This window comes from Leptodactylus fuscus, chromosome 3 (genome assembly GCF_031893055.1).
Source record: "Leptodactylus fuscus isolate aLepFus1 chromosome 3, aLepFus1.hap2, whole genome shotgun sequence".
Taxonomy (NCBI): Eukaryota; Metazoa; Chordata; class Amphibia; order Anura; family Leptodactylidae; genus Leptodactylus; species Leptodactylus fuscus.
The window spans coordinates 238,837,064-238,851,578 of record NC_134267.1 but is presented as its reverse complement, the minus strand read 5'-3'; the positions used below and the strand labels follow the sequence as shown (position 1 = coordinate 238,851,578).

The 14,515-nt window shown below is 43.2% G+C and overlaps 2 protein-coding genes across 2 annotated transcripts; both read right to left on the bottom strand.

Moving 5' to 3' along the window:
* Positions 1–269: 269 nt before the first annotated feature.
* Positions 270–1,196, bottom strand: LOC142198640 (putative olfactory receptor 2W6). The gene has a single exon (XM_075269669.1). It carries the CDS (start codon positions 1,194–1,196, stop codon positions 270–272), a length of 927 nt encoding a protein of 308 aa, XP_075125770.1.
* A 7,395-nt stretch (positions 1,197–8,591) lies between these two features.
* LOC142198639 (olfactory receptor 5AR1-like) lies at positions 8,592–9,515 on the bottom strand. The gene has a single exon (XM_075269668.1). The coding sequence runs from the start codon at positions 9,513–9,515 to the stop codon at positions 8,592–8,594; it is 924 nt and encodes a 307-aa protein (XP_075125769.1).
* Positions 9,516–14,515: the final 5,000 nt, after the last annotated feature.

Here is a 14,515-nt window from a genome sequence, read left to right as displayed (position 1 = left end):
ATCGATCCTGAAAAGTCAAGATCGGCTCAACCCTAGTCTTCACTTTCACTGAATAACTCCATCCAGAATGGTTGATGTTAGACCCAAGACAACGTTATTGCTCCTCATATCATGGAGAAGCCAACGTATAAGAAATTAGAAAGGAGACAAAAAGTTCCTACTATACTGTATTTAATAGTATGGATTATAGAATAGGTAAAGAACCTTAAAATAAACTAATAAAAAAATCAAGTAAAATTAGTAAAGCCCCTCGTAATGTTAGAACTCGGTTACTGACAGGCTTTGGTTAGAACTTTCGTAATGGCATCCTTAACCTCCTTGTTATTGAAACTGTAGATGAGAGGATTCAGCATTGGAGTTATAATAACATAGAATATGGAGACAAATTTCTCCTGGTCTGTAGAGTACATGGATGCTGGACCAAAATACATCAACATGACCGTCCCGAAGTACAAAGCCACCACCGCGAGATGGGACGTACAGGTGGAAAAAGCCTTAGACCTTCTTGCGGAGCGAATCATTAGAACGCAGTATATGATACGTACATAAGATAGTAAGATGAGCAGAAGAGGAACAAGGAGAGTGAGGAAACTGATGGAAAATATCAGAAGCTCATTAGAAGAGATGTCCTCACATAACAGTTTAGTAAAAGCCAACATCTCACACATGAAATGGTTGATCTTGTTATGACATATGGTAGTGGAAGATAGAAGCGAAGGGACGGTACAAAACATAAAGGTAAGGACAAATATTAGAATCACCAGCTTGTAACAATTTCTCCATCGCATGAGGACGGGGTAGCGAAGAGGATGACATATGGCGATATATCGATCAATAGCCATCACAACGAGAAGCTGGCACTCCGACTCTTCCACCAGTAGGATGACATTTAGCTGAAAGTAGCAAGCCATATATGAGATGGTCCTATCAGTAGAGAAGAGATCGGATAATAATCGGGGCAAAACCAACGTACAATAAGACAAGTCAAGAGTAGATAACACACAAAGAAAGAAGTACATGGGTTTATGCAACTTGGGGTTGATGATGATTATATATATTATGAGGCTGTTCCCAACAAAAGTGACCAGGTAGATGATAAAGAATAAGACAAAGAGCGCGGCATTTATCTCGGGGTCCGTAGTAAACCCAAGTAGAATAAATTCTACAAAGATGGTGGTCGTGTTCTTGGTCTCCATCATAGGAAGAATAATAACCAAGTCCAAGGTCTAATGTGAAAGGAAGACAGTGGTTGGGCTTTCCGACCTAAACTGGAGACAATCCACCATCGTTTTGTACATTTAGAAGAAGAAGTAGGAAAACACAACATGCTGTGGTGTTTCTATGATGTACTAATATGTGTTAATAAAGGCGAATATTCTGATACAAAAAGATATTTGAGATAATCAGTAACATTTTTGAAAAAGTTGAAATTAGGAGGGTTCTTAGATCTTGTACAGATCCGGTCATATCTCATGTGAGGCCTCGGCTTATAAAGGTTTTACCAGAAAGCCTTTACCACTGGAGATCAATTATTTTGTTTTCCAGAAATGAGCCAAATCGTTGCGAGACATTCTAATTAGATCCAATTAAATTGGAATTTATTTCAAGACAATTGTAAATAACAAGCGATATTGTTTTTTCTTTCCAGGAACCTTCTGTCATATCGACGAGTCGGCTGTCATTGGTCTTCAATTGTTGGGTGAAAGAAGAGACGTGACTAATTTCACTCCCCTACACTTTCCATAGACAAGGCCAAGTGGGGCAACCCACGAATACCTCCCAACAGTAAAATTTTGGCTCTTTTGCACCTCAAAAAGGAACCACAATGTTGTCTCCAGGATTTGGGAACAGAAACGTCTAACTCTTTCCTCACTAATAATATCATCACCTCTCCCATCCTAGAAATCACTGCAAAGCCTTCTCACTTGCCCATTTAATAGTCACCACATGGTCCTCCCCATTTACAGAAGCCCCATTTTTATACTTGCAGAAAACCTATAAGCCTTTTTGAACCCCATCCCTGCTCAGTTCCCAGAGTTCTACCATACACTGGGGATTCGCTGCCCTGCCCTGTGTCCAGTGGTGTAACTACCGGGGTAGCAGGGGTAGCGGCTGCCACAGGGCCCGGGACATTAGGGGCCTGGCAACAGCCGCTACTGCTGCCTTTCTTTTTTCTTAATAGGCAGTTACCGGTTGGAGTTACGGGCCTCACAAACATCATTATTACACTCAGGGGTCTTTTCCGACCCCGAGTATAATGATCGGAGGTCCAGGGGAGGTAAGGTAACATAACAAACACTGTTGCTTACTAGAGATGAGCGAGTAGTACTCGATCAAGTAGGTAATCAATCAAATACTACGGTATTCAAAATACTCGTACTTGATCGAGTACCATTCGATGTTTGAATGTAAAAGTTTGTTGCAGAACTAGCATTGATTCGCCAAATGCTATACAGTCGGCCAATCAACGCTGGTTCCTCTCCTACCTTTAGAAGTCTTCTCCTTGCAGCGTCCTCGCGGCATCTTCCGGCTCTGAATTCACTCTGCCAGGCATTGGGCCTGGGCAGAGCCGGCTGCGCATGTACACTTGTAGTGCGGGCATGCGCAGTCGGCTCTGCCCAGGCCCGATGCCTGGCAGAGTGAATTCAGAGCCAGAAGACGCCGCGGGGACGCTGCAAGGAGAAGACTGCTCAGAGGATCCAGCCCGTCCCTCACTCGTGGACTTGGTAAGTATAATTTGATCGAACATTGCCTACCCCTGAAACGAGCATTTTCCCCCCATAGACTATAATAGGGTTCGATATTCGATTTGAGTAGTCGAACATTGAGGGGCTACTCGAAACGAATATCGAACCTCAAACATTTTACTGTTCACTCATCTCTATTGCTTACCTCTCCAGGCAGGTTCAGGCCTACTTCTGTGACTCTCCCTGATGTCACATGACCGGGGCCTGTGCAGTCGGCTCTGCCTAGGCCCCGATGCCTAGGCAGAGTGAATTCCAGCTGGAAGACGCCGCGGGGGCGCTGTGCCGGGAGAAGACTTCAAGGGGAATCCAGCCCGACCATCACTCGTGGACTTGGTAAGTATAATTTTGCGTACCCCTGAAATGAGCATTTCCCCCCATAGACTATAATGGGGTACGAAATCCGTTCGAACAGCGTGCGGCTGTTCGAATCGGATTTCGAACCTCGGACTTTTTAGTGTTCGACCATCTCTAATCCTTAACCCTTGCACAGCTCTTGAAATTATCAAAAAAGCGATGTCAGAATAATGACCAAGCGATGGACATTATAGATCTAGTCACACGGCTCTAAATGCAGTTGTCAGTTTTTTGATGGCCGTAAAAAAGTAACCGTCAAACAAACAGACATCGAATTACATGGAAAGTGATACGAGTGGAAATCTAAGTATAGAGAACATACTGCAATAGGTAAATGTTGCACTGCTGCCTATGAGCCATCAGCCAACCGTAAAAAAATAGCCGTTAAAGAAGTTTTAAAAATATAAGAAATTAATGAAAACTCATATCACCTTTTTCTCCGTTTGATAAATAAAACTAAATAAATAAGAATAATGTTAGATAAGTGATGCTGTAAATGTCCAAACTAAAGATACGGTTGAAAAGTATCTGCGCAGTAAATGCCCCAATGGAATAAAAAAATCGAAATGCACAAATGGTTAAATTTTGTCCCTTCCTCCCATAACAATGAAAGCACTGCTTATTTCAATCAGCTGATTAGTAGGCGTCCAGGATGTTAGACGCCATGTCAATTTTGAATTGTTCATCTACCTCAAAGAGGACCTTTCACCGATTTGGGCCACAGGCAGTTCTATATACTGCTGAAAAGCTGACTGAATTCAGCGCACTGTCGGCTTCCCCGATCTGCGCCCCGGGTGAAGAGCTATTGGTGCCGGTACTGTAGCTCTTTACAGACAGAAGGGCGTTCCTGACAGTCCCTGACCTATGTCTGAGATCAGTTGTTGCTCTCCTCCTGCCCTCGGCCTGGCTCATGGCCGAATGTATAAGCCGAGGAGCTTTATTATTTGGTAACTCTACCACAGGACTTGGCAAGTCAGGGGAGTAAGGAAGTCCAGTCCTCATATCCTGCCCAGAAACTGTGCCAACACTCTGCTTAGTGTTAGGTTTTTCCTTAGCTTTCCTTTGCTTGCAAAAACCCTCCCTGGCACCTGATGGCAGGGGACAAAAAGACTTTCTTGCAGATTTTAACCTCCTGCTTCTGCCTGGAAGTGGCTTTGCCCTTGGCGACAGGTTAGTGGAGTATACCCCAGGCCTGTGTTTTAGCAGAGACTCAACAGTGTTTATAGTAAAGACCTCCAAGCTGAGGGAGTAAGCCCTCCTGCTTTGAAGGCCTCACTGGAGGGACGGCAGATGGTATAGCCTCCATACACCTTCCCTTGCACTCCGGACTCCACTTACTAATCTCCCCTTGCCTCCAGTCTATGACTGGTGAGTGCCGACGTAACCATGGGAGATCACCGATCTCGATCCCACCTAAAAAGATTTTGTTCAGAATTCCGATCGTGATCGTGAAATTCTCTCGATCGCTCATCGGAATCCGATCTTTTCCGAACATGATCGCTCAACCCTAATGGTAAGCTTTTGTAAAAATAAATAAATAAATAAATAAAAAAATTGCTTGTTATTCACAAATGTCTTAAAATCTAATTTACTTTAATCGTAGTCTCGCAGCGATTTGTCTCATTCATGTAAAAAAAGATAATTAATCTCAAGCGATAAAGCCTTTGTTAGAAAACCTTCATAAGCTGAGGTCTCACATGAGATGTGATCGGATCTATAAAAGATCTCAGGATGTCCTTAGTCTCACGTTTTTTTTATTTCTCGTATTTTTGTAATTGTCTTTGTGTTTCTTTGTTTTCAGTACATTTATCTTTATTCACATTTATGAAATCCCAAATTTTAACATCAAAGTTATTTTCCCTCTTACTCCACGATCTTCTCTTCTCTCTTGTTTGGACCATTGCAGGTTTTCTTTTTTTTTTTTCAATACTGATGTGTGGTAAAGAAAAGTTCATACACACGAGAACAGTGGCCATGTTGACGTAATCTCATATACTGTTAGATATATCTACAAAATGTGTAGTTCCTTAATAAAGGTTATAGCGTTGTTTTACTATCCTGAGTGCTTTGCGTGGTCATTTCTTTGCTCCTAGCCAGCTGTAAAACAAGGCATCCAGGTAGGACAACCAGATGTCAAGGGACTATTGTAGTTCCACTTTGACATTACTTGGAATTCACACAGAGATTCTCCTATCCATATCCACTCCCATCCATATTTCCTCCCTTCAGACATTTGAGGTGGGAATCTTAGAAGAACATAGGGTCCCCTCTCGGATTGAGCCGATCTTGAGATTTCAGGATCAACTTTAAAATCCTATTTCCGATCAATTTCCAGCCAAGAAATTTGCTCGATCGCCGATTGGGAGCCGATTTTTTCCGAACTCGATCGCTCAACCCTAATCAATACTTCTCTATGGTAAAAGTCACTTTTCGGGTTGAGCCGATCTTGAGATTTCAAAATTCGATTTCCAATCATTTTCTAGCCGATCGCGATTGTGAAATTTGCTCGATTGTTGATTGGGATCTGATCTTTGCCAAACCCCAGTTCCCTCCTAATAGCGTGAGAACTTTTTTTCTTTCCTTTCCTTTTCAATGCGTTTTATCTTCACTGGTATGAGTGCTTGTTATAAGAGAACTAACTCTACCCAGTCTGTCCAGCTATCCATTTGAAGCCACTTCGTATATGGATGAGATGGAATTAATTTTCATCTCAAGGTTTTGGGAGATGGGCGTATAGTTGCCATTTGGGCAAAGAGTGATGTGATGGAAAATCTACTCTGAATCTGGACAAGATCCTTCACAGTTATTCTGTATATTTCATGAGTCAGTGGTTTGTTATGTATAAACGTGTATGAATGAAAGAGAGGTTATGAAGCTATCCCTTCTGAGAGTCGGAAAGGACTAACCTGAGACCCTTATTGGATTATCCAGTAGGAATACACACTGCAAAATGGACTAAATCAAGTTCTGTGTAGGCAACACAGTACCCACTCAACTGCCATCTGGCTACGACCTGATCTTCACAGAGTCTCAAGTGTGTTGGGAAATCAGAAGGATTAAGGCTGACAAGGCTGGAGGACCTGATGGGATAAGAATAAGAGTTCTTAAAATGTGCAGGGACCAGCTGTGTGGTGTTATTACACACAATATGAGCCTGAAGCTGGGAGTGGTACCACAACTGTGGATAATATCTTGTTTTGGTACCAGTTCCAAATACAGCTCATCCAACGGACCTCAATGGCTACAGACCTGTAGCATTGACATCCCACTTGATGAAAGCCCTAGAGAGACTGGATCTGACATCTCCAGCCTCTGGTGAGCCCTGCCATGGACCCCCTCTATTTTGCCAGGCATTAGCGTGGATAATGTCACGATCCATCTTCTTCACAGAGCTCTCTCTCACCTGAAGAAACCTGGGAACAGTGTGAGAATAATGTTCTTTGGTTTCTTCAGTAATTTTAACACCATTCAGCCAGGGCTACTGAGAGCTCTTGTTGGAGTGGACCATCACCTGTCCAACTGGATCTAGACTACCTCACAAACCAACCTCAGTATGCGGGACTGTGTATCTGACAGTGTAATCTGTAGTATGGGGGCACCACAAATTACAGTTCTTGCCCCATTCCTCTTCACACTGTACACTGCTGACTTTAGGTGCAACACATCTAGCTGTTACTTACAGAAGTACTCCGATGACTCTGCTATAAACCAGAATTTTGTGGGAATGGTGCCAGAGGAACCACCACAGGATTAATGCTGGGAAGACCAAGGAGATGGTGGTGGACTTAAATAAGTGTTCTGAACCCGGTGGACATCCAGGCATTGAGATAGTCAAGACCTATAAGTACCTGGGCGTGCTCCTCAATAATAAGCTGGACTGGGCTGATCACCTGGGTGTGCTGCACAGAAAGGGTCACAGCAGGCTCTACCTGCTCAGGAGGCTGAGGGGCTTTGGAGTCCAGGGGGCACTTCTTAGGGCCTTTTTCAACTCAGTAGTAGCATCAGCCATCTTCTTCGGAGTGGCCTTCTGGGGGTGTTTCATACCAGCCAGGGACAGAAATAAACTTGACAGGCTGATCAGAAGGGCCAGCTCTGTCCTGGGGAGCCCCCTGGACCCAGTACAGGTGGTGGGTGACAGAAGGACACTGTCTGTGGTGAGCTCCATGCTGGAGAACAACTCCTATCCCATGTATAAGATCACAACAGTGTTTGGCAGCACTGTCAGTGACCGACTGCCTCACCCCAAGTGTGAGAAGGAGCTATCGGAAGTCCTTCCTTCCAACCATGGTCAGACTGTATAATTGACATCAGAGTTCTCTGCACAGAGAACTAAATGATCCTGAAGTCTTTTATTTTCTTTCTTATTTGTTATGACTAGAGATGAGCGAACAGTGAAATATTCGAGATTCGATATTTGTTTCGAATAGCCCCTCAATATTCACCTATTCGAACGAATATCAAACCCCATTATAGTCTATAGGGAAAAATGCTTCGTTTCAGGGGAAGCCACACTTCGACTCAGCAGAGTCCACTATGACACCCCAGGAAATGATGCCAACACCCTGGAATGCAACTAAGACAGCAGGGGAAGCATGTCTGGGGGCATCTAACATGCCCAAGTACCTTTATTACGTCACTATCTCGTTGGGATCCCTGTCACCTGGTGATAAGCGGGAGCTGACTTTTTCCCATAGGAATGCATTGACCAGCGTTGATTGGCCGAATGCCATACAGAGTACAGCACTAACTGAAGTGTACAGCTGTTCTAAGAGTGAAGCCTGTCATGTGCATGTCATACTCACTATATCGTTTGACTACCAGAACAGACTTGCAGATGCAGAACCAACGTTGATTGGACAAATGCTATACAATCGGCCAATCAACGCTGGTTCTTCTCCTACCTTTAGAAGTCTTCTCCGCGTCCCCGTGGCGTCTTCCGGCTCTGAATTCACTCTGCCAGGCATCGGGCCTGGGCAGAGCCAACTGCGCATGCCCACGCTACAAGAAAATGGCCACTTTGACTGTAAGCGGCCATTTTCTTGTAGTGCGGGCATGCACAGTTGGCTCTGCCCAGGCCCGATGACTGGCAGAGCGAATTCCTTGCCTGATGATGACGCGGGGACGCTGCGCGGAGAAGACTTCTTGGAGGATCCAGCCCGACCCTCACTCATGGACTTGGTAAGTCCAATTTGATCAAATGTTGCCTACCCCTGAAACGAGCATTTTTCCCCCATAGAGTATAATAGGATTCGTTATTCGATTCAAATAGTCGAATATTGAGGGGCTACTCGAAACGAATATCGAATATCGAGTATTTCACTACTCGCTTATCTCTAGTTATTACGTTTATTTAAAGATAACAAAAAATAAGGAAGGAGGAAGAAACTTTGTATGGCAATATATTTAAAACCTTGGGTTTCAGTATGACTTATAAACCTGAACACAAATTTAAAAATCTTGAATTCAAAAACCTTAAAATGTACACATTATTTACTTTTTGATTTTTACTAGAACCTTCTTGAACGTGTCTTTAACCTCCCTATTATTGAGACTGTAGATGAGAGGATTCAGCATTGGAGATACAATCACATAGAATATGGAGCTATATTTCTCCTGGTCTGTAGAGTACATGGATGCGGGGCCAAAATACATTAACATGGCCGTCCCAAAGTACAAAGCCACCACTGCGAGATGAGACGTACAGGTGGAAAAAGCCTTAGACCTTCCTGCAGAGCGAATCTTCAGAACAGAAGATATGATACGAGCATAAGATAGTAAGATGAGCAGAAGAGGAACAAGAAGAGTGATAAAACTGACGGAAAATATCTGAAGTTCACTGAAAGAGATGTCATCACATGATAACTTTAGGACGGCCAACATCTCGCACATGAAATGGTTGATCTGGTTGGAGCATACAGTAATCGGAGACATAAGTGAGGGGACAGTGCAAAGCATAAAGCTTAAGGTGAATACTAGAGCCACCAACTTGTAACAATTACCCCAACGCATGATCATCGGGTAGTGGAGAGGGTGACATATGGCGATATATCGATCAATAGCCATCACAACAAGAAGCTGGCACTCAGAACCTTCCACCAGAAGAATGACATAGATCTGGACGGCACAAGAAAAACTTGACATGATCCGTTCAGTAGACAAAAGATCTGCTAACAATTTTGGCAAAACTGTTGTGCAATAACATAAGTCAAGGAGAGATAAAATGCAAAGAAAAAAGTACATGGGCTTATGTAACTGGGTATTGGTCATGATGAGAATTATGATGAGGCTGTTCCCGGCAAATGTTACCAGGTAGATGAGGAAGAATAAGACAAAAAGTGCAGCATTGATTTTTGGATCCATCGTGAATCCAATAAGACTAACTTCTGTGATGATTGTTTGGTTCCTTGGCTTCATTCTTCAAGTAGTTACAAAGTCTGGACTCTTAAAGAATGAAAGTAATAAAAAAAAACAAAAAAAAAACAATCATGATACTGCCGATATCTTTTGAGATTCAAGAATGAAAAGTTGGCCTAAAAAAAGCAAAAATGTATCCAAAGAAGGTAAAACTGAAATAAGTAATATAGTAAAGCCGAAAAAGAAGATTGGCACGCCCACTCCAATTGGCTAAAATCAAAGATCTTTGAGTCATAGACAGTGTGATTCATAGATAGTGATCATGACGATCTATTACCAACACCTTCATTCAAAAATTTTGAAAGTTATGTTGAACTTTGGTCTTGCTCCTTCACCTTCGGAAATGCAATGAGATGATCATGAACCAATGTCAAATAACTTACCCAAATTGACTTTAAAATACATGAATTACTGAAAGTTGACAGAACTACCTTTACAAATTGGGGACTGGGTATTGCTACCGTAAGTCAGAGAGCCATGAAGTTGCAGAAGAAGTGGGTTCCCATTTCTTGAGGTAGTAAGATAACCAAACCTGAATATAACTGTGTTTGAGGTGAAGCTGGACTATGGACAAGGACCTGCACAGATCATGTGCAGATAAGACTGCCAATGAAAAAGACTTAGGGATTTTGGTGGACACAAGCTTACCTTTAATGACCAGTGCCAGGCAGCTACTGCCAAGGCAAATAAAATTATGGGATGCATCAAAAGAGGTCTAGATTCTCATGACAAGGACATAGTTATGCCTCTATACAAATCACTGGTACGGCTACACTTAGAATATTGTGCACAATTTTGGGCCCCGATATACAAGAAAGACATAAGTGAACTTGAAAAAGTGCCAAGACGGGCAACGGAAATGATTAGGGGAATGGGTGGACTGGAGGACAACGAGAGGTTAACAAACTTGGGGTTATTCAGTTTAGAGAAAAGACATCTACGGGGAGATCTAATAACAATGTACAAATACATGAAGGGACAATACAAAGAACTTTCTAAGGATATTTTTACTCCTAGACCGGTGACAGTGACAAGAGGACATCCTCTACGTCTGGAGGAGAGAAGGTTTCACCAGAAACATAGAAGGGGATTCTTCACAGAAAGAACAGCGAGGCTCTGGAACTCTCTGCCCCAGGATGTGGTGATGGTGGATTCATTAAACAAGTACAAAGTGGGCCTGGATGCCTTTCTTGAAGAGAAAAATATAACAGGTTATGGACTTTAGATTTTAAGGACACGCTGATCCAGGGTTTTATACTGACTGTCAGATTTGGAGTTGGGAAGGAATTTTTGTCCCCTGAAATAGGGCAATTGGCATGAGCCTCATGGGGATTTTTGCCTTCCCCCAACCTCATCAACTATGTAACTATGTACAACAAAATATCATGGCCCTACACCATGAATTAGTTTCCTAATTGGAGTCCTTAACCAAATTATGGCTATTTATGGAGAGAATTTGGCCCAATTAAAGGCCATGGTGGTTAGCGATATCACCCAGGAGGCCAGAAGACAGATGCCACAGCGTAGCCCCAGTGAGGTTATTTTTGCTCACCTCTCCTCCCTCCTTGTGAAATAATAATGATACATTGGGGGCAAACTCAAAAAATCCTCATGTTCGGAACAACCCCCAAATTTTTGGACAATTCGCAATGAACACAGCTTGCCACATCAACGTTCAATTATCCCTATTTTTTTAACACTTGTTTTAGATTCCCTGGCAATTTTGTTGTTACATAATTACCAGAAAGCTCAAAAGGTCTCCAAGTCCTTAAATTGAAAGACAATTGAAACCATCAAGATGGTGTAACAGAAAAAGAACGGAACTCATGAAGGCCATGAAGAATTCTATTATTAGCCGGTGTCTTGTTGTCTTTGTTTAGATGTAATCGGATAATAGTGAGGGTCAGTAGGTTCTAGGTCTCTGATGAATGTAGGAAGTAATAGAAACCTAATGTTACGGTTCTGTGTATATATATAAATATTTTTTTTTTTAAACTACAGAACCTCTTAGCTGTAGAACACTATAGCGAGGTCCACAGGCCCAATTGTGGGCGGCTGTATGTCTGAACTCAATGTGAACTACTGCGAAGACTCTGCAGCGTGAAAATCAATGTGAACTACTGCAAAGACACTGCAGCCTGGACTCAATGTGAACTACTGCAAGACACTGCAGCCTGGACTCAATGTGAACTACTGCAAGACACTGCAGCCTAACTCAATGTGAACTACTACAAGACACTGCAGCCTGGACTAAATGTGAACTACTGCAGAACACTGCAGCCTGAACTCAATGTGAACAGTGTGTACTGTGCGACACTCCATGTGAACAAGGTGCAACTAAAACCCTGCCAGTTTAGCTCACTGGCCAGGTGCTCCAGTACAAGTGAAACACAAATGACTGCCAAGGGTTAACACTCACCCCAGGCCAGCAAACACACACACTTACCCCTGCGACAGCTAGGGGCAACCACGGAAGTTTAGAACATTCTCCTGCACACAGCTTGGAGTTACCAGGGGAGTTTGCATGGTCCGGCACACAGCTTGGAGACAACACACACCCACACTTCACAACCAGCTTGGAGCCATACATGAAGTCAGACAGTAACACATAGGCTATCTCAGAGACCAAGCCTGCTGCAGATCTACAAGTTGGAACGGCGTCTACCACTCCTAGCCCTGGTGTAGAGCTGACAGTTCAGGGCTTCCAGGTCCTAACTAACAGCACCCAGATTGAAGCAGAGGAACCCCACACAGGCCTAGTCTGACAACCTGCCTGAATACTGGAGCCTATCCCTGACTACTGTCATTCACTCCGTGGACTTTCAGGAAATTTTAGACAAAGTGTGAGCCCCCAGCGGGCCTTGGCTCACACTATTTAAAGAGAAGACCCCGCCCAATAGGGGCGGCGGTGATGACCTCTCCGCTCTTGCTCAATAGGGGAGAAATGGCACTTAGCTTGTGAGCAGCTCCAAAAGTCTGAGCATGCTCAGCAGGGTGAAAGCTGGATGGTTAGACTGACCCGCAGGTGGCGCCGTGCGCTATGATAGCAACCTGCGGGACCCAATCCTAACACCTACCTTCATGTAGCAGACTTAACATGAAGAACCCTAAAGCGTTAACAAACCAACTCATGATCTGTGTAGGGTGAATGGTAAGAAACTGCTGTGCATTATGGACCTTCAGTTGGCTTAAAGATAGTTCTCTTAGGCTATTCTTACAGGATACCAAATCTTAGGTATCAATTTAGTAAGTCACCTTAAAATTCACAGTTTAAGCAGCATTTACAATTACGATCATAATAAGCAGATACCTGAAACAACACGGATTATGAGAGCAGGATTGACTCAATAGCACTCAGCAGATGCTGTAAAGTAAACCTCATGCTGTGAAGAGGGGAAGCGAAGACTAACTTCAAGAAATGTTCTTTGAAAAATAGTAAAAAAAATCTTTAGAAACAATGAGAAAATACTGTAGAATGGCGCAGTGATAGCATTGTGTAGTCACACGATGGTGAGGGTCAATAGATTTCAGGTCTGAACAGGGTCTGGATCTATACGGCGATCACTTGATGTATATAAGCACAGATACAGACTTACTTTCTTATCAAGATTATTAAAAAGTTGCAAATCAGAATAAAGATATAAAAATATATTAAAAAAATATATATACAGAACATTAAGAACGTCAGATCCCCTTCAGATCGGCCTCGACGCAGAATCTGTACTGTACTTTATATAGGATTTCATGCAGTGAGTAAACCCTGGAGATCAATTATTTCTCCAATAGTAGTGACAAAAATAATAATCACCGAAGAGAAGGTTAATAAATATAATGATACCTATTAGTAGATGTGACTACGATAGACACCGATCAGCCAGAACATTAAGACTACCTGCTTAATATTGTATGTGCTGTTCACATCACAAAATAATGGGACATGACCAGATCATTGTGTGTCATATTACGAAAAATGCCTGCCGCATATCAAAAAGGGCCACAAATGGGATGGGATTTATTAAGAGTGTCCATGGAGGCCACATTGGTGAAGTTGTCCTGTATGGATTTTCATGGGTGAGACTTGTTTTTTCCAGAACATCCAATATGGTTGATCGGATAGAGAACGAGAACAAACTCAAACACTTACACACACACGTGGATTATCAGGTCAGCAGATAATGGACCTCCAGTAACTCCCAAGTCCTGGACCCATACTCCAGTCATTTACTTCATTGAGACAGGTAACCTCAGTGGCAGATACCTGTTATCCACAATTTTATCATTCGCCTGCTTACAGGGTCTACACTGTCTACCAATAAGTATATGGAAACCCATGCAAATGAAGATACAGTATCTGCGGTGGTGATGTACGTCATGCCTTCTACTATAGGAAACAGCATTGGCATTAGTGCACTGGCCTTAGTCACATGCAAGATGCCACGAAGTGCAGAGCTGTCCGCTTTCAGGAAGGGGGTAATTGTGGGGACCACAGAAATGGTCGATCCTTAAGGGACATAGCAAGTAAAGGGAATTACCCAAAATCAACAGTGGCCTATGTGATTACGAAGTGGAAGTGAACGGTGATTGTCAGAAAGTGACCTGAGTTGGCAGACCCCCAAAAGTGGGAGATAGAAACTAGAGATGAGCGAACAGTAAAATGTTCGAGGTTCGTTATTCGTTTCGAGTAGCCCCTCAATATTTGACTACTCGAATCGAATATCGAACCCTATTATAGTCTATGGGGGGAAAATGCTTGTTTCAGGGGAAGGCAACATTCGATCAAATTATACTTACCAAGTCCACGAGTGAGTGTCGGGCTGGATCCTCCGAGCAGTCTTCTCCTTGCAGCGTCCCCGCGGCGTCTTCCAGCTCTGAATTCACTCTGCCAGGCATCGGGCCTGGGCAGAGCCGACTGCGCATGCCTGCACTACAAGCGGACATGCGCAGTCAGCTCTGCCCAGGCCCGACGCCTGGCAGAGTGAATTCAGAGCCGGAAGATGCCG